Below are 24204 nucleotides of genomic sequence, written 5' to 3'. Positions count from 1 at the left end.
GAATACATGTGTAAGCATTATTCTAGGGGTACTGTAAGGATTTGGGGATTGGTGAAACACTGTAATAGACAATGCTGGCTTCTGTACAAAGCTTTTAACATCTTTTATATATGTAGCAACCCCGGCTACAGAATTTTTCCATAAAGCCTAGTGCATATCTCATCTAGGATGGAGCTTAAAACAATGTTTTATTTGTTACAAGCCTGTTAACTTCTGGGACGTGGGCCCATCGTAAAATCATCTCTACATCTAGGAGTTTATTCTATATCACAACCATTCAGAAACAATATTTCCCTTGATATCAAACAGCAGACGATACTTCACACAATATGTCAAAGCCAACGTCTTCAGCCCGCTACTACATTACCAAAGACAAAAAGTATCAAGCAAACCATCTTAAAGGAAACAAGGGGAAAAAAACACAACTTTTTCGTTTTGTGCAGATTACACCGTTAAGTGTTTTGCAATTGTGGCTAAATGCATCCGCCAGGCATTCATTGGTCTGGCACTAATGTCTCTAAACTGTCTTTTCTGTGTCTTGGAAAGCCAAAGAATACAGAGAACAAAGAACATCTTGATTACTCCACTTATTTCCACATTGCTCTAATCTACTGGAACACGTAGATTCCTGCAAATAACATTCTCAGTAAACCCTCTTACCTCACCGGGTGCTCAAAGGAGAACAAAAGATGTAAAAAATATTATGATACTACATAGCTGGAGCAAAAACGGACAACCAGCGGCTCTTCAAACATGTGGAAGGAGAAGAAATCATTTCAGAAGGTACCTCCCCAAAGATGGAGGACAGAAGACCACTCAGTCTTAACCGAAAGGCAAGTGCAAAGGCATTTACCATGTTAACTGATCTTTTTTCCTTTTAAGGCCAGTTTTACACAAGCGTGCTTGGCCTGGGAAACATGCTCTATGTGACGGCTGAATTTCCTGGACCGAACATTTATCTTCTGACCCAAACTTAGCATCATCATTTTTTATGATGCCGCAAGTTCCTGCCTGACTCCATGTCTGCTGTTTTTACTCACAGCATTAGGTGAGTACAGTACAGTAGGGATGAAGTCAGGCAGGAAGTCACAGCACCATAAATCATTATGATGCTGTGAGTTCGGGTTAGAGGAGCAGAGTTCGGTCCAGGAAATGCAGCACGTTTCCTGCAATGAACACATTCATGTGAAATTAGACTAAAGGGTTTCATTACTGAATATATTTATACACAGATTATATATAATATAAACACACACTGTATTTTTGGACTACAAGATGCATTCTCTTCCCCAGCCCCCCCCCCCCCCCCTCACCCACCAAAAGTGGTGGAAAAGTGGCAGTGCATCTTACAGTCCAAATCCTAATGACTGCGATCATCAGCATGCAGGATGCGCGGTAAGGAAGCGTTGCCATGGCTCTACTCACTCTTCCTGCTCTTCTTCCGGGCCTCGCTCTGCACTCTGTCTTGACTGCGTACAGCGTAGGCGCACACTATGACCTGACACCATGCAATGTTAGGTCACAGGAGCACGGCCGGAAGAAGACCAGGGAGGGTAAGTGAATCTGCAGAGTGGCAGTGCCATCCGGAGCGGGAGAAGTAAGTCTATTTATTTTAATGTCTGATTTGAGGCTAATGGAGGGGTCCCATTTGAGGCTAATGGAGGTTAGTGGGTCTAATCTGAGGTCTGGTGAAGAATAGGGGTCTGATTTGAGGTCTGATGAAAAATATTTTTTTTCGTATTTTCTTCCTCTAAATCCTGGGTGCACCTTATAGTGCCAACAATATGGCATATGGAATGTATGACAAGTGGGGGAGGGGGGGGGGGGGGTGAAACCCATGGGAGAACCCTGACTCATCCCAGTAAGTGAGTTGCTATTGGCATGCTTGGCTTGGCTAAATGGACATGTGAACATGAATGCATACACATGAAATTAATGTCTTTGGTGATGTCAAACCAGATGTTGACATTGATGGAGCCCAGGAGAGCATCATAGGCCTGCAGGAGAAGGAGGAAGCAGGTAAGTCATCTTTCCTTTGCAGGTCCATCAGAATAGATGGAGTTTGTACAAAAAAAAATAAAAAAATTCTAATACAACTCCTTTAAGGAGATTTAGCACCCTGTCTAAGACAATACCTTGAAACGGAACCAATTTTTGGGGACTAAATATAGCATGTTGTAACACCTTTGTAACCACGCAGAACTGGTTAAAATGTGGTTGGCTAAGGAACCAGTCCAAGTCATTCCTTTGTGTTGAGCGTGGGACCAGAAAGTGGAAAACACTGTGGACTAGAGCAGCATCGCAAAAGCAGCAAATCGGTGAGGTGAGTAATGATTGTTTGTTATTTTTCACCTATCCTGTCCCATAAAAAAAAAATCCCTAAACTAATAACATATAACTTTAGGGAATGGTTTTAATAATAAACTCTCATACTGTCATATCTGATACCCTTTAGTTGCCTACTCCATCTAAAACTATTACAGAGAATATGCCTTTTCATCAATGGTGTCAAAGCATCAACTGAATAATCACTACCTAATAGGGCACTTATTATGGAAAGTTTCAGGTCACTTTACCCCCTTGAGACGACTTGTGAAATTGTGGGTTACCACACTCAAGGGGCGGTCTAGAACATGAGTAACTTTTTTTAAAATACGATTTGACTGAAGTTTCCCCAAGAGACCACAACTCACCATTAAGAAAACACACACGCTAACAATGTGCCTCATTTCCACGAGTAATTCGATCTATTTCTTTCCCTCTTTTACATGGGATTACTTGACTTCCAGCCCTCAGAGATACAGTGAGATAGAGAACATATTTTAGTGCTAACCACAGGCTGAGCAGATGAAGCCAGAGTGATGGGAATAATTTACTTCCAATATGGAGGGGGAAAAAAGATCTAAATGACTGATCTGACAATCCGTTTCATCGCCAAGCTCGCATACTCACCTCCCAACACAAACACACATGAACTGCTAGCTAAAAGGCTTCCCTCTGCCGGTCTGTTCTGCTCCCGATATGGAATTGGCTTTAGTAAATTATTTATGTTCTGAGCAAAATGTGATTGTGCATTCAGATCAGGGGTTTACAGTCCAGTTGGGATTGATTTGTCGGCCTTGATAGTGTAAGAGAAATCCAGTGAAATTCCATTTTACCATTCAAGGGGGTCATACAACAAAAAATATTTATCACCTATCCATAGGATAGGTAGTAAATATCAGATTATGGAGGTCTGATAACTTGGACTCTGTGATCCAGAGAATGAGGAGTCCCAGAATGCCCCCTCAGAATGGAGTAGTAGTGCATGTTGGTCTACTCAGGCACTTGGAGGAACTACTCAAGAGCGAAGAGAGTCCACGCGGTCAGATCCCACATGATCTGATATCTATAACTTATTATGTGAATAAGTGAAAAATAATTTCCAAGGGCTATCCTTTTTAAATCTACATAACCACTCTTCTTCATTGAAACTTTCAAAATTCTCTTGGCCATCCTTGGAAACAGACCTCCAATCTCCAATAATGTTGTCAAGTGCTCCAATTGTACAACTACCTTCTGAGCTCCTAAAATGCAGTGGTACAATAAATATTAGACTCCTAGTGCGTACTAGAGAGATATTTTGGACCAGGAACAGTAACGTTCCTAACTGATGGAATACAATTCTGTGGCTTGGAACCATTAAAGCAGATCTGTCATAAGAATATTGTGAAAGGGTTGTCTGGGCTCCAGGAAAGAAGGTCCTACACCTCTTAGATATTGGTACCGGTTCTATGCATGACTGTCCCTTCAGGAGAGAGGTGTGACTTCAGTTTCAGTACACATTTCCTGCCATTCCCCAACTTTTCTAATCCAACTTTGCCATGTTGTAGATTCACTGAACTCAACTTTGCCAACTACAGGCTCCAGAAGCTAGCCCTCCCAGACATACGGCACGTGATTACTGACTTGCCAAACGTGACAGGTTCCAGTGAATGCCACCGCGCATCCTTGTTTGATGGAGGATGATGCACACATTGGGACAATGCAGTTACAGTTGGATATCACAGAAAATCCAGTGGTGACCAGGATGCGATCAGAAATGTGAGTGCATGGACACATACCTTACGTTCTAGTAGAAAAAACATTGTTCGCCCCCAAACAAAGTCTTGGAAAACACTCTTTAAAGGGTTGTCTCACCTCATCAAAGGGCCCTTATACTGCTTAAAACATTAAAATAAGTGACTTACTAATGTAATCCATTTGTCCAAATTGCCTCCTTGTCGGTGTTCATTCTATTTCTCCATCCCATCACAGACTTCTCGCTGTCAGGGGTAACAGCCAACCCTGCAATGTAGCAGCGGTGGCCGCATTTGCCAACTGTAGAAGATCGATCTGGCCTCTCTGGTGGCCGTGATAACGGGAACGTGCGTAGACCCGTCCCTGCCACCTGTTTCTGCACTTGTAGTTAGTGTTGAGAAAACTGTGCGAGGGTGACAACATCCCGCCGCTTGCCTGTGTGAGTGCATTCTCCATCAGTCAAGCTTAACGCCCCTGTACATATCAGGAAGTTCAGGTCTCGTGAGCAGCGGCAGCCCTGAGCTGGCACGTTAAGACAACCCCTTTTAGGGCAGCATTTTATCATGACACACTTGAATATTATCTCTATATCTTTTTACATTAGTAGCATTCAATAATAGGCGAGGGAAGGGACGGACAAAATAATATGGTCCAAATAACTGGACCTACTCAAAAAATGGTTGTGTTGCGGTTCCGGTTGAGTCTGGGAGACGTAGAACACAAAATTATTCTTTAACTCAGACTTTATTTTGACTTTTGCTTTCTCCTTTGTGCGGCACAGTGTTCCCGCCATCCACTAACATGGCTTTCGCTCTATGTAATCAACCCAGGAATTCTGAAAAACATCTAACAAACGTCGTATTGGAGAAGATGCCTTCGTTGGGTTTCCGTGCGATGTACATTTATGCTAGAACACAATTTTTATGGAATAAAGCCATCACATGAAACAACTTACTAGAATTTCAGTTGACTTTGTTAAAGGAAATTATTTTAAATTAATGTGGCTACTGAACCCATGCCATGTGGGAACAGGGAAAAATACATATATGCTCCTTAGAATTTTTGTTTCTGTGAACATTTATTTATTTAAGCTTAACTCCAAGTTCTTTATGCTAACCATCCAAAAAAAGTGTACAATGTTCTGTGTTAGAAGCCAATGATATCCATTCAAACAGGGGGAGCAAACATTTGAGTACAGTGAATAAGCATTTGCAGTCAGCAGTATACTCTTAACTCCTTGACTGCTGATACAGAAGGATTGATTGACATAACAGTTCTGAGGGACAGGAGCAGCTACATGTATTTCTAAAGTGGATCTCCCACGGTAAGTGATGCTTGAGAGGCTCGTCCTGGTCGCGACCTGCTATTGACTGCTCCCTCCGTCGCCACGCAGGGATCCGGAGCGATGTGGGTGCCAGGGAGCAGGTAAGTATAATGTATATGAGGGGGCCCGGGCATTGTGGGGGAAATTATAGGGGTTGGATAACCCTCTTTAAGTATTATTACAATTAAACAGTGCTTGTTTTATATGCATTACATTTTACTCTCTGATGGCGCCCCCTGCTGTTTATCCTTCTGGTCCACCTTCTTCTGCATTCAGTGGCTTAGTAGCTTCCCTGCACTCAGTGTTGCTGTAGTCATTTCACTGGAAACAGGTAAAATGGTCCAAACACCTTTCATTCATTCATCCCCACTTCTGAACCCACAGAAATATACAGCTATATCTCTATAGACATTGAGGAAAAAAATTGTCTGCCTTTCGCTTCCAGGGGTGTTTGGACATTTTACACCTCTGGTGGCCAGGACAATTTTTACAGTTTTGACGCGAACAAATAAAACCTAAATTAGAAAATGAAAAAACAAACAAACAACAACATACTAACCACTCCCTATACCGGTATATTTTCTGAAGGCAGACAACCAGGCAGATTGTGAACATGCCACTCGGCAGTTTATACACACAGACATCTTCATGCAACTTTGCGTCAAATGTAACCCAAGCAGAAAGTCATATGGACCACACTTCTTAAAAATAAACGTTTAACACGTGCAGAGTTCATACGCGCCACTTAGGCCTACATTTACATGTATGTATTTCAGGAGCGGACTGGCCCTGGAAAAAATACTAAAAGTGTCCCTGTTTTGTAGTCAGGTCCAAATTGATGGAAGGCAGGACCAGCTATACCATATTGCGGCACATTATACCACCCCAACAGAGCCAAACACTACAGTCCATCACAAAATACTGCCAGCAGCACAAAATACATCCCCAAAAACTTCCACTGGCCGGCCATGAGGAGGACCCAGGCGGCCCCCTGGGCATCGGCCCACCAGGAAATTTTCCTGTAAGGTCTATGGCCAGTCCTCCCTTGATGTATTTTCATAAAATCACCAGAACTGGAAAGACCTAAAATCTGGCTTTAAGCAAGAAATGTTCAAAAAGTAGTAACCTATAAAATACAGGGATTACAGTTCCCCAAACCTATATAATTCCTGAAAGCAGACAACCTGCTGATTGCAGTTGTCTTGAGGGACTCATGACAACCCTGTCCACCTTCGGGTAACTTTGTGAAAAAACAGGAAATCTTTTCAAAAAAATTCACCAAAACAAACATTTGCACCTAAAACTGACATCCAAGAAGTTTAGACATAAAAACAATGTAAATGTAATATATTAAGTTGTACAATTTTTATATAAAGAATAAACTTATACATCAACAAGATCTTGCGTTCTTAAGAACACTGGAAAAGAGGCCATGTAATATATAATCCTCACCCATATATGTGTTTACCAAAAGGTACAATTTCTGAGAGGGCAAAACATACCACGTATAAAAATAACCTAATTATTAATACACACAAACACCTTCATGCAACTTTGTAGCAAACAACGATTAGCAACAATTGGACAAAAATTCTAATTTGGGAATAAAATGTGATCAGATCACAGTATTTCAAAGGACGCTAAAATAAAATAAACCAACTTTATTATGTTATTTGCTTAAAATGGGGAAAACTTACACAAGGATAATTCTGACCCAATACTATACATCGGCGCTATCACTGTACATATGGTATGCAATATGTAGGCAAGACGCTCAGTGTTCAGGCGACGTATAGGGGAGCATCTTGGAGATATTCGGAAAAAAAAGCAGATACCCCTATCGAACGCCATATGTCTGAATGCCATCCTGATGGCACAGCCTCCATAAGCTTCCAGGGCGTTGAAGTGGTCAGAGTATCTCCCAGAGGGGGTGATATGGACAAACGTCTGCTCCAGAAAGAGGCTCAATGGACCTTCCGTCTTGGTACAGTACGCCCAGACGGTCTGAATGATCATATCTCGTATAGCTGCTTTTTGTGAAGTGTCACCTTGTTTTGGTGACAACTGGATGACAGCCCTTGAATGCTTTAGGGCAGTGAGGTGACTTTTTGTGGTGCTTCGCCTTAAACTTAACTTCTATGGTTGATTATTTCTTAGACAACAAATACACTCTCTCTATCACCAGCTGGTATCGATATGGTCGACTTATTAGGGGTCATGGAGTATAGTGTATTCATTTCCCCCTCTGTTTCACATGCCTGGGTTCATATTGCCCCCACTGTTTGGGACCACCTTACAGACATGACAATTTGCCGCAGAATTCCTGTAATAAATAGGTACGATACCCTCGCACATAGACCGGCCTCCATGACGCGCCGCTGTCTCTGCGAGCGCTCCTGTCTCCCGAGCAGCGATCAGCTGATTGGATGAGCCGGCCTCTAGGGGGAGGAGTTACCTTGTTATAGGATGGCAAGTTCGGCGGCCGCACCAGTGTCGGGAGCGCTGCCACGTGTGAGAGGTGGCGCGCTGACTATATGTCTGTTTGTCTGTTCTAATAATACTGCCATGAGTAGTAATGAGGCTCCTGAGGAGGTCAGGACACTAAAAACGCGTCGAGCCAGTGTGGAGCTACAGCCAGTGTCAGCAGACGTAATTGAGCTACACTAGACAGCGTCAGTCAGTTTTTTTTTAATACAAGCTAGTAATGAGGTCAGTGGTGTAAGAGAGCAGCGGAGCTGGTACATTAGGGACCTACTGGATGATGTGCTAAATACCACTAGGTATACCCCACCCCGCTACCATTGATCCTCATTAGTGATACCATACCGGAGCTACACATTGCTGATACATAGTGTGGTCTGAGCTGTTAGGGGTTATGCCCAGCCACAGTTATAGGAGTGCAGGCGGCCTTGCACAGACACATGTATTCAGCTTAACAGTGAGATTGCACTGTCATAGCGCCGATGTATAGTATTGGATCAGAATTATCCTTGTGTAAGTTTTCCCCATTTTAAGCAAATAACATAATAAAGTTGGTTTGTTATTTTATTTTAGCGTCCCTTTAAATACTGTTATCTGGAATTGGTGGTGACGTAATTGTGAATATCCATTAGTAATTACGGTGATACCTAATAAAATGTGTATCCTAGCAGAATCGTGATAAATAAAATATAGTCAGCAAAGAACTGTAAGATGTGAGGAGTTCATACATACCACACGTCTACATTAAATGCTGCATACGTTAAAGAAATGCAAAAACAAAAGGAATGCAATAACCAACTTTTTGGACGCAAGTATTGGGAATTATGTGGTATAGAATTTTTCATCCCCCTATACGAACTATAATCCTAATTACCGTATTTATCGGCGTATAACACGCACTTTTTCCCCCTGAAAATAGGGGGCAAATGATGTATGCGTGTTATACGCCGATATTCATTGCGGCCCGGCAAAGATGCAGCATCACAGACTGTGCTGTATGAGCCGGGAGAGAGGAGGGGCTGGAGTCCGTAACTAGGGGCGGGGCCCGGTGCAGTCACTGTACTCTTACACCGGGCCCCGCCGCTCACCAAAGTATTTATAAACGTGAATCCTTATCCTGTTATTAAGCTGCCCTCTCCCATGTCCCCCCTGTATCCCCATAGCACTTACTTAAGCTTCCATAGCAGGCAGAGTGGGTGGCAGCAGTAACGTCACTCACTGACGTTGAGCGCCTGCTCCGCCCCCTTTATGAATGAAGCAGGCGGAGCAGACGCGCGACGTCAGTGAGTGACGTTACTGGTGCCGTCCGCTCTGCCTGCTATGGAAGCTTAGCTGCTTAAGTAAGTGCTGTGGGGATACAGGGGGGACATGGGAACATGGGAGAGGGCAGCTTAATAACAGGATAAGGATTCACGTTTATAAATACTTCGGTGAGCGGCGGGGCCCGGTGTATTGGGGGACACTGTTATGAGGGGGATCTGTGGATGACATAGCAGTGTCATCCACAGATCCCCCCCATAACAGTTCCATCCACAGATCCCCCCACCCCATAGCAGTACAATTTGAAATTTAATTTTTTTTCCTGAAATTTCCCTTAAAATGAAGGTGCGTGTTATACGCCAGTGCGTGTTATACGCCGATAAATACGGTAACAATGATACATCCCTGAACCTCATACAATGCATTAACTAGTTCGCTTTCAGACAGGTATAATATTGGGGCTTTATTACTCCTGTAAATTACGGACACAATACCTGAACCTCCTGCAGCTCATCAGTAAATGCGTTAGAGCACCAGACCCTGTACTACACCTGTCTGAAAAGAGGATGAATATTGTTGTTAAAAAAAAGCTGATGGTAATTGAAAATGATGAATGTCGACAGTCTGTGAGTGAAAGTGTCTTTTCTGACTGATTAAAATATTTTCCATCTGTCAGAAATATATTAGACATTCCTCTCTAGTGATAACGGTTATTGCTATTACTGCAACGTGTAACAGGTATCGCCAGATGGACAGGATAGGGACAGTGTAACCTGTAGACTTTATTGATGTTTGTGAGTTCATGTTGTGTTTGGTGCCATGATCTGGACGGTGAAAAAAAAAAAAAAACTCTATATCTGACAATCAGTATGATAAGTATGCTCTCTGATTGATGGGGGAAGGGGGACTAATAACATGCACAGAAGTCCATGTTATCATCCCCTTGGGGACAAGAACCGTTTGACAGGGAGAGACAAGCTATTCCTCTCCCTGTGCGGGCTGTCAGCATTTCCCCCACTGAACCCCCTCTCCTCGGATGGCATCTCAGCCGGCTGAAGAGGGAGAGGGCTGTTTTCTGCTGTCATATCTCGGGCTGTTGAACAGCTAGAGATTCATGTCAGGTCTTGTTTTGGTTAAGACAATCTCAGACCCAAGTATGTGGAATGGAAAAACTCACTTTAAAAAAATTTGAAAAAATTATACGGTACATCCAGGGGCGTAACGATCGCGGTCGCAGAGAGTGCGACTGCGACCGGGCCCGGCGGGAGGGGGGCCCGCTGCAGAGTGCTTGCGGCGGCAGGCGGGCCCTGCGAAACTGATCTGTGCTTGATTCACCTGCGCTGCCTGTGTGCACCGTTCTCCCTCACTCAGCTGCTGCCGCTCCTCCGCCGGGCCCTCCCTCAAGCTACACACGCCCACAATACGCCCACAATACACCCACATGACCACGGCCGCGTGACCCGTCCCTCCGCTCACGCGAGATGAGAGTCTCTGACGTCAGGACTCAGGAGAGTAGACTCTAGGCGCACAGGCGCAGCAAAAGCCCGCCAGAGCAGATTTAAAAGAGGCAGAGCCCCGCCCCCAGCAGTGTGTGCCTGTGCCAGCACAGATTAGAGGGCTCAGGGCGCGATTCTCCGAGGAAGAAAGAAGAGGACCGACCGACCGACCAACCGACCGACAGACAGACACCAAGGGCGAGCGCTGGGCATTGCAGCAGAAGTACTGCACTCCAGGACCATCTTCTCCTGCCTCACTGCCTGCTGGACTGGTCTATAGACTGGTAGGTAGTGTATTAGTAATGCAATGATTCATCCATGTTGTCCCCTGATCATCCATCCATCCGCCACACCCCCTGAATTCAGACATTATTATCGTCTGAAATCAGGGCTGGAGTGGGGCCGATGGATGGATCATCAGTGGACGGTAATAATTATCCGTACCCACTGTATATCATGAAAAATACCCATTTAAAAGAAATGGGTATTTTGACACTTGAGGCCACAAGGAGACACGTTATACTGTATGAATGCTGCCACTGACTCGGGGACTGCAGCCAAGCCTATCCTCACCATCAGAGGCTCTAGTGAAGACCAGGTAGTTGCTTAGTCACGCCCCTCCAGAGTATAGCCAGTCAGTGGCGCAGTGGGTCCACACCCGCTGATCTGTAACAGTAACTGAGGCACTCCTGTTATTGTCTTGTACGTCTGTTACCTTGTATTAAAATTCCCTGGCCCTTGATCCATTTCGCCTGTTTTCTTTATGCCTGATGTCACAAAGGTGCGCTTAGGTCTCCGGCATGTGACGGGTCTGTAGGCTCAGTTCGGCTCAGGTTTGTAACAAATCTGTCCTTTTCGTTCTTCTGTACCAATAATGGAGTAGTGTCTCCCCAACAATTGGGGTGTGCCTCACTAGTGAGTTCTGTATTTCAGTTGGAAAAGAACTGTTTTATGCCATTGTTGCCGTTTTTTCAATCTCAAAGTCTTTAAAACTCAGGCAATTTTCATATTTAATTTGCAGATTAAATAAATTTGTGTCGCAGCAACTAACCTAATCCACCATAATGTCGTCTTACCATCATATGAGTGGCTCACAAAAACGCAAAAGAAAAAGGGAAGATGAGAAAAAAACTCAGAAACTCCCAAAAATAAGCAGCTATTTTTCACAGGCTGCTGGTGCTTCTGGTGGTTCTGCAACTACTGAGACCATAACTGGTCAGTGTGAGGACATAAGTGAGACTGAGAGACCTTCTACTAGTACAGTTATTGAAAGCTCTCAATCGTTGATAGAGGAGGATAGTATCCACAGTGAAACATGTAGCTTCAGTCCTAGCATTGAAGAAGTGGAGCCGCATACAAGTGCCAGTATATCTGAAGTACAAGAAAGTTTAGAAAGTGAAGATGCTGGCACTGTCTGTATAGAACGTACTTTACTTGGAGAAAAGTATGTTACAGATAGGGGACATTTTCCCATTACAATAAAAGACCCCAACATAAAAAAATGTATTCTTTCTAATGGCCCCTGCAGACCTAACGGGCCATTTCCCAGAGATAACGATAACAGGTGTTTCTCTGAGAAGTACTATGACAGAATTACAAAAGCAGGCCATAAGATTCCTGTCATGTGGTTATGCTACTCTCCAAAGCTAAACGTTGCTTATTGCGAGCCATGCTGGTTATTTGGTGATCGTAAAAGATTAGGCTTTGAACCTGCATGGGCTAAAGGAATAAAAAAATGGCAAAGGCTCTCAGCAAAAATACAGATTCATGAAGCTTCCCAAGCTCACATGGACGCTTGTATTGTGTATGATCAATGGAGGAGAAAAAAAAACATAGATGCAGAGACTGAAAGACAAATTTTAAAAGAGAAAAACTTTTGGCGACAAGTCCGTCATCGAATAACCAATGTGACCTTAACCATGGCAATGTCTAATCTAGCTTTCCGTGGTCATGTCGAAAAAATAGGCGAGAGTAATAATGGCAACTTTCTCTCTATTGTAGAGCTGCTCGCAGAATATGACCATGTTTTGAAGGAGCTACTCCAGTTACCGCAGGGGACAGCTAAATACCTAAGCCCCAAAATACAAAATGAAATAATAGATATCCTTTCAAAAAAAGTAGAAGAAGGCATTGTGAGTGAAATTAAAGCCTCCAATTTTTATTCAATAATTATGGACACAACACAAGATGTTTCTAAAGTTGACCAATTAAGTCAAATATTCCGATATGTGACTGTAAGCAGAGACAAAACCCAAAGGGCAACTGCTATAGCTATACAAGAAGCATTTTTAGGTTTTCATGTCGTAGAAGACCCTAGTGCTGCAGGACTTGAAAATGACATTATAAAATGTATAGAAAGTAGAGGTTTACAGCTATCAAAATGTCGGGGGCAGGGTTATGATGGTGCTGCCACCATGAGTGGAGTATACTCGGGTGTTCAAACTCGCATTCAAAAGAAAGAAAGAAATGCCTTGTACATTCACTGTGCAGCCCACAACCTTAATTTAGTTCTACAAGATGCCGTGAGCCACGTACCTGAGGTGTCAAGATTTTTTGAGGTGATACAGAGTTTGTATGTTTTTTTTGGAGAAAGTATCACCCGATGGTCTGTTCTTCAGTCACTAACCACTGAATCCTCTGTGACCCTAAAAAGACTGTGCCCAACACGATGGTCATCCCGTTATGACTCGCTGCTTGCCCTACGCTTTCGGTTTGTTGATGTCCTTAAAGCACTGTCTAAATTAATATTGACTTCGACCAAAAGTAAAGAGAGGGAAGAGGCCAGGGTCCTTAGGAATAAAATTGAATCTTTTGAGTTTGTCTTCCTACTTGTTCTACAGAGTAAAGTTCTGGAGCATATAAATGCAATATCAAAGGTTCTGCAGTCAGAACATATGGATCTGTGCAATGCAGCCCATTTAATTCATAATGCCATTGAAGCTCTTAGCAGCTACAGGAAGCAATTTGAAGATGCTAAAACAACAGCTATCAAACTTGCTGAGAAGTGGGGAATTCCTGCAATGTTTGTAATTAAAAGAGTGCACAAAGTAAAGCGCCATAGTGGGGAGCTATGTTTGGACGAAAGACTGCAAGACCCAGAGAAGAGATTTAAAACTATTATTTTTTATGCTACTTTAGATGTAATAACATCCCAGTTATCAAGCAGATTTGGTAGCATGAACACTGTAGTTGAAAAATTTCGGATCATTCAGCCACGTGTGCTGGCGACTGAATCAGAGGATAACTTGTTTCAAGCTGCACTGCAATTTCAGCATTATTACCAAGATGACATATCTTCCGATTTCGCAGGGCAATTGGTTAGTTTTCGGAGCGCACTGCAAAATGAGATCTCTGAGCTCCACACAGTTAAAGATTTGGCACACCTGCTTATAATTGACAATGCTGCTTTGTCATCTACCCTACCGGATGTATGTACAGCTTTAATACTTTTCCTCACATTACCAGTGACGGTGGCATCTGCAGAAAGATCATTTTCCAAATTATCTCTGATTAAAAATTACTTGAGAAACAGCATGTCACAACAACGGCTTTCTGGCCTTGCCCTTCTAAGCATTGAGAATGAAAGAGCAAGAAAACTGGACATTCCAGCTATTGTTGACAAATTTGCTGAGTCTAAAGCGAGACGGCGCAACTTCTAGTAATATGTATTTTGCGTAAGTGAGCAGTTTGTTGGGTACAGGGAGTTATATTATCAAAGTTCATACTAACCCAGTTCAATTTATTCAACTTTGGTTGTACTAAACAGTTAACTAGTTTGGTTCTATTTTAGCTGCCTTCTTTTTGGTAACAATGATGCAGATTAATAAACAATTCTGATGTTGTTAGACTCTAAAACACAACGACCGCCTTTGAACTATTTGAATACAGCACTGGTTTCTGCACAACAAAAGCTTAATATCAAAAAGAAGGCAGATGTTACCAACATCAAAAATACTTAACATAATTACTAATTGCTACCATCTCCTTTCCTACAGTGAGAACAAATTGGTTCCTTTCTACTTGATGCCTCCTCGTTGGACCTGGCTGGTTAATTTTGATGTTTCATTTGGATTTCTGTTCTGGTTAAGAAGCATGACTCGTTCCTTTTCACATTCAAATTTTGGTAAGTAAAAAAATGTATATAATTTTATATTTAACATATCTAATTATGTCACTTAATAAATGCTACCATCTCCTTTCTTACAGTGAGAACAAATTGGTTCCTTTCTACTTGATGCCTCCTCGTTGGACCTGGCTGGTTAATTTTGATGTTTTATTTGGATTTCTGTTCTTGTTAAGAAGCACAACTCGTACTTATTCACAATCAAATTTCAGTAAGTAAAAAAATTTATTATATTTGAAATTCTTATCTAATTAGGCACCAAACTGACAGCCAATATTCTGTGATTATTATATTTTTTAATTGTAGGTGATTTACCAAGATATGGGTCAAGAAGCTTTATGCCTTATGTGGAGAATCTTTGTTCTGGAACGCTTTTAACATTTTTTTCTATATTTTATATGGTAACATTAAAAAAAAAAAATTAAAACCCCTATCTCCTTCTATTTAATATTCAACTACAACACTTTCAAACCGGGAGGGGGTGGAGTCTTGGCGGGGGTGGAGTCTTGGCGGGGGTGGAGTCTTGGCGGGGGTGGAGTCTTGGCGGGGGGGCCCCAATTTAAAGTTTGCCCTGGGGCCCATAGAACTCTAGTTACGCCACTGGGTACATCTCTTATTCAGAATGAAGCTGCACAACACCTAAAACCCCTTGTAAACAACTGAATTTCCATGGGGAACTTGCTAAAGGCTCCATTTCAATATGGAATTGCGATCTCAATTTTAATTCATATTTCTTGTTCCCTTATTTTATATCCATTTTGCTAATAGCTATATTTCTCTGGCTGACCATACATGTAAAAGCTTAAATCCATTTCTGTCTTTTCGTCTCCAGATCAAATAGTGTCAAACAAGTGCTAACGTTATAAAGAAGGGCAGCAGAAAGATCTGGACCCAGCGCACACATGATCACCAGGAGCCCCATGCACGGCACAGCTGCTGCAGATCAGCTTTGCCAGCATCTGAATGTCACAACAGGATGTTACCTGTTCCTTGTAACTGGGAATTCACCGCAAAATGAATTAAAAAAAAAATATTAAAAAGTAATTTATTAAAATATTTTATGGGTTTCTGGGGGCATATTAGGAAATACAGATATAAACAAACATATCAATGGGCAGTTTTGACTGGAAGGACAATTAAAGGGGTAGTCTGCTTTAAATCAATTTAAACAACAGGCAGGAAAGAGCATAATATACAATTACGGTAACTAATATGACGTCAAAAAAAGTTCTGTCCCAATCTCTTACTTTAGCAAGTGCTGTCCCATCAAACGCAAAGCTGTCTCCTCACCCTAAACAAACTCCATTTTGAACCAGCAGCTGGGTCATGTGACCAGACATACCCATCAGTAACTTTTAATGCAAAATACTGCACATGTGAAATTAGTGCATGCACAGCGTGATTAGGCTGGTCACATGATCCTCCATCAGCATCCATTTCTAGATGGGAGCTCCTTACAATATGAGAAAATAAAACCTGACTACCTTTTTCTTCATTTAATTTTTTTTTTCATTTACTGTATTTTTCACCTCATAAGACGCACTTTTCCCCCCAAAATGTGGGGGAAATGCCAGTGTGTCTTATGGGGTGAATACTAATGAGCACTTCCATTATGGAAACGCTAATTAGTACCAAAGGACTGGGAAGCGGTGAATGCAGCACTCCCCGGGCTCTGTATTCACCACTTCCTCTGCTGACGGATGTGCTGTGAGTGCGCACAGTGTGAGGACGTCAGCGCTCTGTGACTTCACACTGTGCGCGTCGGGTCACAGCAGAGCACGCGGCAGAAAGAGATGGAGCTGGATCCTGGGAGCGGAGGCAGCGGTGTCTGGAGCAGAAGAGATAAGTAGATATTTTATTTTATATGCACTGAGCAAGGTGGTCTCTACTGAGGTCTGGGGGGTTATTCACATTGGGGGGGTCTGATTTGAGGTCTGAATGGGGGGGTTCTTATATTGGGGCTCTGATGTCTAAGAGGTCATTCACATTGGGGCTCTGATATGAGTTCTGACTGGGGGTCATTCATATTGCGGACTAAGCTGAGGTGTTATTGGGGTCTTATTAACATTGGTGTCTGAGCTGAGGTCTGATTGAGGGTCTCATTAACACTGGAGGCCTGATTGGGGCTCTGAGTTGAGGTCTGATTAACATTGGGGGTCTGATCTGAAGTCTAATGAAAAATATTTTTTTTCTTCTCCTCCTCTAAAACCTAGGTGCGTCTTATAGGGCGAAAAATATGGTACTTTATTTTCTGTAGAAATTGATGCAATGTAACCCTGAAGAAATCAGATGGTAAAATATTAATCTTACAATGCCACCACAAACTAAAAAATGACTTCCACTGTGAAATATTTCAGGAAGAGGCTTTCCTGCCGACTGGGTGAAAAGTGCCAATAGTCAACACACTATGAAAACTTTCTTCTCTTCAACATAAAAAGTGCAGTTACCCACCCAGACTGCGCTTGTAATCGTCATATCTACTTTACACCATCCATGAGTTTTTTTTAAGTTCTAAGGCTGTTCAGACATAATCCCTCATAATGTTGTCTTTGAGTCATGAATGACATTTCAATATGGCTCACCTTCACCAGTGAATGGAGACTTTTTTCACCAAACATATCCCAAAGGAAGGTCAGGTCTTCCTGGCTGTCCACATGTGGCTGCAGCTGAGCCGGCAGCGTAGCCAAGAGCTCGTACAGACCTATAAAATGAAAATAAAACAGAAAATGTAATCTCATTAATTTTACTTAACAGTTCTGTGCGATGGCTGGCCTGGAGCATGTCAATATAAGGCTGGAGTTTCCACTCCGGCATCGGCCAAGTCATCAGAAGCGCCTTCGACGATCAATACGGTGGAGGCTAATTACAATACGACTAGAAGTGTCACCCTCCGCTCGCACAAAATATGGATATTTATTCAGTTTCGTTAAAGACAAATTATCAACGCATTCTATCGGACTTAATTGTTTTTCCATCCTACGTGACGCTAGTCGGTGAATTAAATGACTCATCCGTTCCGCTTCCAAAAAGTAAATGGGGTGGTCCGCGAATCCCCACTCCAGTTACTTTGAAATGTGACTTTTTATTTTTAATTTACTGCTCAATTAACAGTTGTATTTCCATATGTCCCATAAAAATTAATGTTGATGTTCTAACATTTTGTACGTTATTCCTTCATAGTTTCCGCACTGCGCTGATCGTTTCGGGCAATGATGTAAAAGACATATAAATTCGACACATTTACAGATCACACACAGAATGGCTGGGGCTGCAGGTGTATTTGGGTCGCGTTAACAGACTTTTGTACAATCTGAGTCACAGGGTGACAACTTTGGAGGCACAAGTCATGCTGCCCGTATCGACTGATCGCCCCCGGATGCCCGAGTCGTCTTCCTCCCATCGATGGATCTTCTATAGAATCGCTGGTCCCCATACTTATACTACTGTGCGACTGTCCTGGGATGGGCAAAAGTTTCGGTCAAGTCTAACTTTGCTGTGAATTGGTGTCCTACTCATCGTCAATCAAAGAAATGCGAGAGTCATGTGACTCCAAACGTGCAACCCTATTCCCGTCACAATTATGCGCAACATCTGCTGACTTTTATTGTATATACACGTTACTGTATTAAATCTTTGTACGAAAGAGGACCCGTCAGGTCTCATGACATTTGTTTTAGTAAAAACTGTCTGTTCCTCTGTTATTCCTCCAAAAAATGCAAAAACACATTGATAACTGGTTGTTACCCTTTGCTCAGTCAAGTTGGTGTTATCCAAAGCAGTCTGGACAGTATCAGCACTGACTGGACACTGTAAGATTGTGTAGCAGCATGATCCACTGGCAAGGGGAGTGGTAAAACCCAGGTGTGTATTTACTCAGACATTTCCAGGAGGAATAATAGAGGAACGTGACAAGAAAAGATGCTCCAGAATTGTTATTCTTTGGGGAAATAAGAATACTCACTAGCATAGGCATATCAAGAATGACGACAGGGCATTTTTAACTGTAACTTTTGGGCAACCAGACCTCCAGTCACCCAAGCAAAATACCATGCAGGAGCCATAACGTCATAAAAGGGTTCTCCAGGACTGGTTGGGGTCTTCATTCTGTACCAAGCACAGAGCTGTACACTGTACTGTGGCTTTGCTTGGTACTGCAGCTTAACCCCTATTATCTGCATAGGACTGAGCAGCAGAAAGACCAAGCTCATCAGTGTGGATGCCAGGAATCAGACGACCACCATTCACTGCTGAAGGTCCCTTAAAGCATGTTTGATCATACATGTGGGACTCATCACCGGTGTACAGGCAAAAAAGAAAACAGTCCAATCTTATAGCAGGGTGCAGCATAAATCATGCACCGTTAAAGGGGGTGTCCCACTAAAAAAATTCTACAGTTTTCAAACCAGCACCTGGATCTGAATACTTTTGCAATTGTAAGAGTTATTCACTGAAATCTATCTGTATAGCGCCACCTGCTGTTTGCTCTTTTTCTAATTTCTCCGACCTGCTCACTGAGACGGGAGCACGCGTTCAGTACTATACCGTCGACCAGGGGCGTCGCTAGGTAAAACATTCGGGGGCTGGGCCCCGGATGTTTTGTCCCAGGCCCCGAATGTCCTGCCTGCCTGCTAGATACAACTGTATTGCCGTACACAGAACGGCAATACAATTGAATCTAATACACTGGGAAGAGATGAAGGACCTGTGGTGACATCACAGGTCATGTGATCAGCAAAACAGGCAGTGATAGGATGACCTGGATGATGTCACCATCATGTGACCAGTGCAGGATTGGACCGGAGTGAAGAGGAGAAGGAGCCTAATGGTGATGTCTGTACATGAGGAGAGGTAAGTGAAGGGAGAGGCAGAGCAATGCTGGGAGTTGTAGTTATTTAACTGGATTTAAGTGGATGGTGGGGGGGGGATGATGTTTATGTACATGGGACTTAATGTTTAGGCTACGTTCACACTTGCGTTTGGGGATCCGCTTGTGAGATCCGTTTCAAGGCTCTCACAAGCGTACGGCCCCCCGTTCCGTTTTGGAGGCGGACCCCAAAATGCTGCAAGCAGCGTTTTTGTGTCCGCATGGCCTTGCGGAGCCAAACGGATCCGTCCTGACTTACAATGTAAGTCAATGGGGACGGGTCCCTTTGCATTGACACAAAATGGTGCAATTGTAAACGGATCCGTCCCCCATTGACTTTCAATGTAAGTCAGGACGGATCCGTATTGGGACTTAAAAATTCAAATCTAATACAAACGAATCGGTCCTGAACGGATGCATTCGTTTGTATTATCGGTGCGGATCCGTCCTGTACAAGTACAGGACAGATCCGCACGAACGCAAGTGTGAAAGTAGCCTTAGGGGGTGATGCTTACATGGGATTGTGCGTTGGAGGCGGCTGGGGAGGAGGTGATGTTATTTACATGGGACTGTATGGTGGAGGGAGGATTATAACTGCAGGGGGCACTGCAGATCCAGGGGACATTATAGGCGGTCTTATTACTACTGGGGGCTCTATAGGAGGGTCTTATAGATCCGCCTTATTTCTACTAAGCGCACTATGGGGGCCTTATTACTACTGAGGGGTCTGTAGGGAGCTTTATTACCACTGGGGGAACAATAGGGGGCCTTATTTTTACTGGGGGCTCTGTGAGGGTATTATTAATATGGGAGGGCTCTTCTACTAATAGGGGCATTGCTGAGGAGCATTATCATGGTTGGGGCAGTGTTACTAATGAGGGCATTCTAGAAGGGAATTACTATTGGTGGGACTATGAGGAGCACTATTACTATGGGGGGCAGTAATGTTTCTTCTGGATAGTATTTGGGGGTATTGGGGGGGTGGCACAGCAAGCAGCAGGATAGCACTGTGGGGACTCCAGTTGGGGGATAATGATAGAATGTGAGGAAGCTAAGATGTCTGTGTGTCACACTCTGCAGAGACGAGGCGGCTGAGAGAAGTTGTCCAGACCGAGTGGAGAAGATGATGAGAGAGAAGATCTACAGAGAAGATGATGACAGAGAGGAGACGTCACCTGGAGGCCCTGGATTTGACAGGTAAGTGCTGCTGTATTGCAAGTACAGCAAAGTGCGGGAGACGGGGCAACATATTTATTGGGGCTTGTGCCCCGGATCTTTTGAGACCCTAGCAACGCCCCTGCCGTCGACTGCCACCAGATGCATCAGACAGGACACACCCTCTTAGAAAGTGCGAGCCCCCTAAGCTGCCAGCTTAAAATCAATCAACAGAGCAATAGGAGCTAGGAATGGAAGTTTGTTAGAGATTGCCATGTACTATACGATATCGGATTTTCATTTTTTTTCATCAATCATGGGATAACCCCCTTTAAGAGTGCCGATCAACTAGCCGTGAACTATGCAAGAAAAAACAAATAGAAAAGTACAGTCTAGAAATAAAGGACGCCTGTTCAAACTTTATTTATATTTTTCCGCAATCATTTTTTTAATTTTTTTTTTTTCGCTTCTTAATGAGGGTTAAGCCCGACCTGCAGAGAGCACTAGTTATTAGAGGCAGGGTTAAGTAAAGCTCGCAAGGCAAACAGTAGCTCAGTGTTCTGCAGTAGCGCGCGGCATAAGCTGCTATCCATCATACACACAAACTATCAGACTGCAGTCCAAGAATGTAGCCGCACTGACTGCGTGAGTCCTCTATGGGGAGCTAACCTGGCATGAGCCGATATCAATTCGTAGCACATGTTTCATTTTCCAGGGGGGATTACTAGGGGTAAAAAGGACAAAATGCCTCCCCCCCCCCCTCTTCTGTCTGCTGTCTACAAAAATACGAACGTTCTCCAGGGATCCCTGCTACACGGGTCTGCTATTATTTTTACTCTGAATAACTCTTGCTGTTCATCAGAAGGACAGCTTTACAAGATGTTTAACCAACAAGGCCCGGTAACACGATAAGCTGTAAGATGGGCTTCCAACTTCTGAAGGCTAATCAAAATACTGTATTAATGAGACGTAATGCCCGATCCTTCACGATCCTCTGAGCGCCAGTATACATGTAACCCTACTCTTTAAAAAAGGCACTGTTCCTTTTTGTTTTTCTGTCGGTTGGCGCGGGGGCATGCCTGTCCTCTCGCTAATATATAAACAGGCGCTCTCCAGTTACACTTGTTTGCGGCGGTCAAAATAAGATCTGTATCTTCGGCGGTTTCTCAAAAAAATAAAAGAAAAAATTCTGTTCATGAGCTTAGAATATGATACACGCAGCCCCCTTGGAAGTATAGAAAAGTCTTTTCAACTCCAATAAATTAATAGACTTTTTCAGGGGGAAATATATGTTTGGAGTGAATTGCCAAGTAGCGCTGTGGTCGGAGTGGCGATGTGGGCGCCCAAAAAAAACACATCCTGAAAATAGCGCTCACAGAACCAGTGATTAATGGGGGGGGGGACATCTATCATGTGGGGGTCGGACAGCCAAAGGCAAAGAAAGTCAACATGGGGTTGCTGGAGATGGGCGTTTTGTGGTGTGTATGGCTCGCTAAAGACGTGATTGGGAGGGGGCAGGAGGCATGGGCTTCGTCAGGTCTCTTTACTTGACTGCCTCAAATGTGTCATGGCAAGGACTGTAAAAGGAATATTAACGGCCTTTCTATCCATATTTGCCACTCCATAGACAGATTTAAAAGATAACATACAGACTGCCTGCAGTCACCACTAGAGGGAGCTCAAACTCTCGCCGCATACTGGCTTATTATCAATTTCATTGTATGCTCAATGACTAATATGGCGCTTCCTATACGCAGGCCATTGTGATATTAGTAGGGACTATGTAATTTGTATGGTGGTGTCCCGATCCTTCTTCCCCCTGGCATGTCTATCAGGGAAGGATTAGGACACCACCATACAGTCAGTCGGAACCACCAAAATCTGTGGGACTGGCCAACTTTAAGGTATGTTGGATTCCAACATCCCAATCCTTTGTTCTCCTCTCCACATTGTAAGCACATAGAGGGGCATTCATGGAAATTGGTGATTCAAGGGGCTGAGTGTTCAGCTCACCACTATTTGAAGGGGTTGTTCACCCCCTGTGGACCTCCTCTACAGACCCCCCAGCATGGCTGGACCTACGGAGGAAATCTTACTTACCTGATCGCCTCCAGTTGCAATGCTGTCTCATCGGCTCTGCGGGTCCTGTGTCTCCCCGTATCAATACCTGTTTTGGCGCGGGTCACATGACTGCTGCAGTCAATGACCGGCTGCACAGGTGATATGTCACCCATGTGTCACGCGACTCCGTTACCTGACACATGGGCGATGGATGTGTCATTGGCTGGCCGGTGAGGCAGCAATGTACCAAAAACCCAGCGGCGGGGATGAGATAAGTATGATTACCACCGTGGGCCCGGCCATGCTGGGAGGTCTGTAGAAAAGGTCCCCAAAGGTGAACAACCCCTTTAGGGTCCATTCACACAAATGTATCCTTTTTGTGGATACCGGCAGTGGGTGTCCTGCATTTTACAGTCCCACACATTTTGCCCTATGTTGGAACTGCCTATTCCTGTTCGCAAAATGGACAAGAATAGGACATGTTCTATCTTTTTGCGGGGCCGCGGACATACGGATGAGGACAGCACACCGTGTCCTGTCCGCATCTTTCCGCACTGAAATGAATAAGTCCGCATCTGATCCTCAAAAAAATGTGGATTGGATGCAACCAAAAATACGGTCGTGTGAATGGACCCTTAAAGTGTATCGGCAGCTTTAATATTTTTGCTCAGCTCCCAAATATTGTAATTTAAGAAAATAATGGCAGAAGTCAAAGCGGTAGCAAATGAGACAACGTAACTCCATCTTCTCATAAGGAGTCCAGAAGATGGAAGATTACATGATGTGCATCCGGCATCACGTGCCGGTAATTGCAGATGGGGACTGCCCGCCCGGCGTTCCTGTTTACAGGTATCATGTAAAGGCGCATCTGTTAGGGTAAAGATAAACATCTACAGCGTTCATGTTTAGAAAACCTATAGTCTATGAGGCTCCCGACTCGAAATGATCTGCGCTCTGCCGGCATCTGTTTAGTATCAATGGTAATGTGGATTCCAAATCTTCTCATTGACTTGGAATATTGTCTACTACTATCCATGCTGGGTAATCATACCTGACCTGTCAATCGTCTCTAATGTGATCAAGACCATCTGGAGCATGGGCAAATTTGTTATTTCTAAGTTGAAGAGTTATGCGGGAGGCAAATTATAATGGTTGTCTGAGTATGTCCATTCACCTAGATGCTGCGCGGTACGGCTGACTGATTGATCCATGAAAGTGCGGTATGCACCATTACACAGAAATGCAGACCAGATTTCCAGCCGAAAGCTTCAGACGCGAAGAGCGCCGGCCACAGGAGACACAGCAGATGCAGAAGATCCTAATTGTGACTCAGATTACTAAAGGGGGCAACTACAAATAGCTTCTTACCAGGCGGCAGCGA

General features: G+C 43.6%; 1 protein-coding gene and 1 long non-coding RNA gene across 3 annotated transcripts in view; one reads left to right on the top strand and one right to left on the bottom strand.

Moving 5' to 3' along the window:
* Nucleotides 1–24204, bottom strand: part of MPP7 (membrane palmitoylated protein 7) — a 332266-nt gene that overhangs the window by 178779 nt on the left and 129283 nt on the right. For both annotated transcript variants that reach the window (XM_040434340.1, XM_040434341.1), the window contains exon 4: nucleotides 17326–17444. In XM_040434340.1, the coding sequence (XP_040290274.1) occupies nucleotides 17326–17444 (119 nt within the window). The remainder of the gene's footprint in view (nucleotides 1–17325; nucleotides 17445–24204) is intronic.
* LOC121002796 lies at nucleotides 10719–15153 on the top strand. The gene is made up of 4 exons (XR_005779331.1): nucleotides 10719–10904; nucleotides 14616–14743; nucleotides 14827–14954; nucleotides 15050–15153. It is a non-coding gene; the product is annotated as an uncharacterized LOC121002796 (long non-coding RNA).

This window comes from Bufo bufo, chromosome 5, assembly GCF_905171765.1.
Source record: "Bufo bufo chromosome 5, aBufBuf1.1, whole genome shotgun sequence".
NCBI classification, from domain to species: Eukaryota; Metazoa; Chordata; class Amphibia; order Anura; family Bufonidae; genus Bufo; species Bufo bufo.
Note: the sequence above shows the minus strand (reverse complement) of the source record. Positions and strands in the feature narration are given on the sequence as shown.